The sequence below is a fragment of the Buceros rhinoceros genome, unplaced genomic scaffold (assembly GCF_000710305.1).
Source record: "Buceros rhinoceros silvestris isolate BGI_N320 unplaced genomic scaffold, ASM71030v1 scaffold29929, whole genome shotgun sequence".
Taxonomy (NCBI): domain Eukaryota; kingdom Metazoa; phylum Chordata; class Aves; order Bucerotiformes; family Bucerotidae; genus Buceros; species Buceros rhinoceros.
The window spans coordinates 1-1,841 of NW_010432565.1; the positions used below are offsets into that span (position 1 = coordinate 1).

At 62.9% G+C, this 1,841-nt stretch overlaps 1 protein-coding gene across 1 annotated transcript in view; it reads right to left on the reverse strand.

Annotated features, from left to right (window-relative positions):
* Positions 1 to 386: 386 nt before the first annotated feature.
* The window catches only part of LOC104500226 (apoptosis-inducing factor 1, mitochondrial-like), a gene marked incomplete at its 5' end in the record, with an annotated part of 2,208 nt that continues 753 nt past the window's right edge, over positions 387 to 1,841 (reverse strand). The window contains 3 exons of the mRNA XM_010143837.1: positions 387 to 458; positions 639 to 835; positions 1,207 to 1,331. Of these exons, the coding sequence (XP_010142139.1) occupies positions 387 to 458; positions 639 to 835; positions 1,207 to 1,331 (394 nt within the window). The remainder of the gene's footprint in view (positions 459 to 638; positions 836 to 1,206; positions 1,332 to 1,841) is intronic.

Here is a 1,841-nt window from a genome sequence, read left to right on the forward strand (position 1 = left end):
CCCTCCCCGGACCCACAGCCCCTCCACCGCTCCCACCCTTTAGCCCCTCATCTTCCGCCTCAGCGACCCTGCACCTCTCTCCCGGTTCTCCCCTCCCCACCCCGTCTTGTTCTGCTCTCCAGGCTGAGCACCACCCAGCCTGGGGACGGGGACAGGGCCGCGGTGCCCCGCCGATCCCGTCCCACAGGGATGCCCAGCGGCAGCGCCGTCCCCTTCCCACGCAGCAGCGCCAGGGTGCAGGAAGAAGGTGTTTAACTTAGGACAACCCGGCTTTATTGGTGGAAAGGTCAGAGCTCCAGGGACTGCGAATATTCACAGCTAGCGGGAGGAGCTCAGATGGGGGCACGTGGTCGGCGGCTCCCACTGCCATGTCCCTGTCCTGGGGCTCAGTCCTCGTGGATGTTGAAAAGCTTTGCTACTTCATTGAGATCATCGTGCTCCTCCCCGTCCTTGATGATCTGCAGCGAGGAAGAGGACTGTTCTGCACAACCCACCCGAGCCGGGGCCGCTGCTGGGGATCGCAGGGCTCTGCTGCGGCACAGCCCCCGCTCCAGACAGCCCCCACGCTTCTCCTCAGCCCTTTCCCACAGTGTGTCACCGTTCCCCGCCGTAACCAGGGCCTGCCAGCCCGCACTGACCTTCCGCGCGATGGGCATCCTGTTGAAGATGTTCCACAGGACAATCCCCACCACCACTTTATCCCTGAGGTAGAAAATGACGCCTTTGCCATAATCTTCTCCTGGCTTTGGGACTTGAGGCGTTGGCGAAGAGCTGGGAGCAACGCGAACCTCTGCGGCTTCCGCCTCTGTTTCACTCTCCGAGCGGATGCCGGTCCCTGACGCGGAGACACGAGAGGTCAGAGGGCCGTACGTGCCCTGTGGTGGAGGCAGCGGCCTGGGGAGCAGGGCCCTGCCCAGACCAAGGGGTTTTCCCTGGGGCTGTCTCTGGGAGAAGGGACATTCCACTGACACGAGGGTGAAGCACTGGAACGAAGCCCTGCACAGGCAAGCGTTACTTTGGGTAGGTGAGGCACAGGGTGTCTCTTGACCCCTCCATTTTAACACCAAAACCAGCCTTTAGGGTTTGGTCAAGAGAAGGAGCAACAAGGTCGGTGTCACCTGGTGCTGCACCGGGAGATCAGCCCCTCTGAGGCCACCCCGGCCCCCTCAGCGCAGGCAGCCAGCTCCCGGGCAGGCTGAGCCCTACCTGACTGCTCCGTGGCGCTCTTCGGTGTGTCCTTCGCTGTCGCTTTGGCGAAGACTCCGACCGTTGGCAAACTGCTGTCCACAAGGCCGATGGCTTCGTACCCGACATTGGGACCCAGGTCACTCCTAGCAAAGAGGCGGGGAAAAACCACCTGCAGCATCAGTGAGGAACCCACGGCAGTTCCGCCAGCCCCACACCCCGACTGGCAGCGGTGGGCGAGGGCTCGTGGCAGGGACTGGGCCTCACACACCAGTCTCTTCCCAAACACCAGGGTCGAACACTGAGTCTGGGCACAGCAGGTCTGAGAGGAAACCAGTTCAGCGAACAAGAGCAGGGAGCTGGGGGGCTGCTAAGAGCCGCCTGTGTCCAGGGCCATGGAGATGGTGGAACCCCTCTGCTGGGGGGGTTCAGCCTGGAGCAGAGCAGGCTGCGGGGAGACCTGAGTGCAGCCTGTCAGTGCTGCAAGGGGGGGTCAGAGAGCTGGGGACAATCTTCATCGGGCTGTGGGGACAGGACAAGGGGTGGTGGTTAAACTGACAGAGGGAGAGTCAGAGCAGAGAGAAGGGAGAAACTGTTTCCACTGAGGGTGGTGAGCCCCTGGCCCAGGCTGCCCCGAGAGGTGGGAGCAGGCCCAT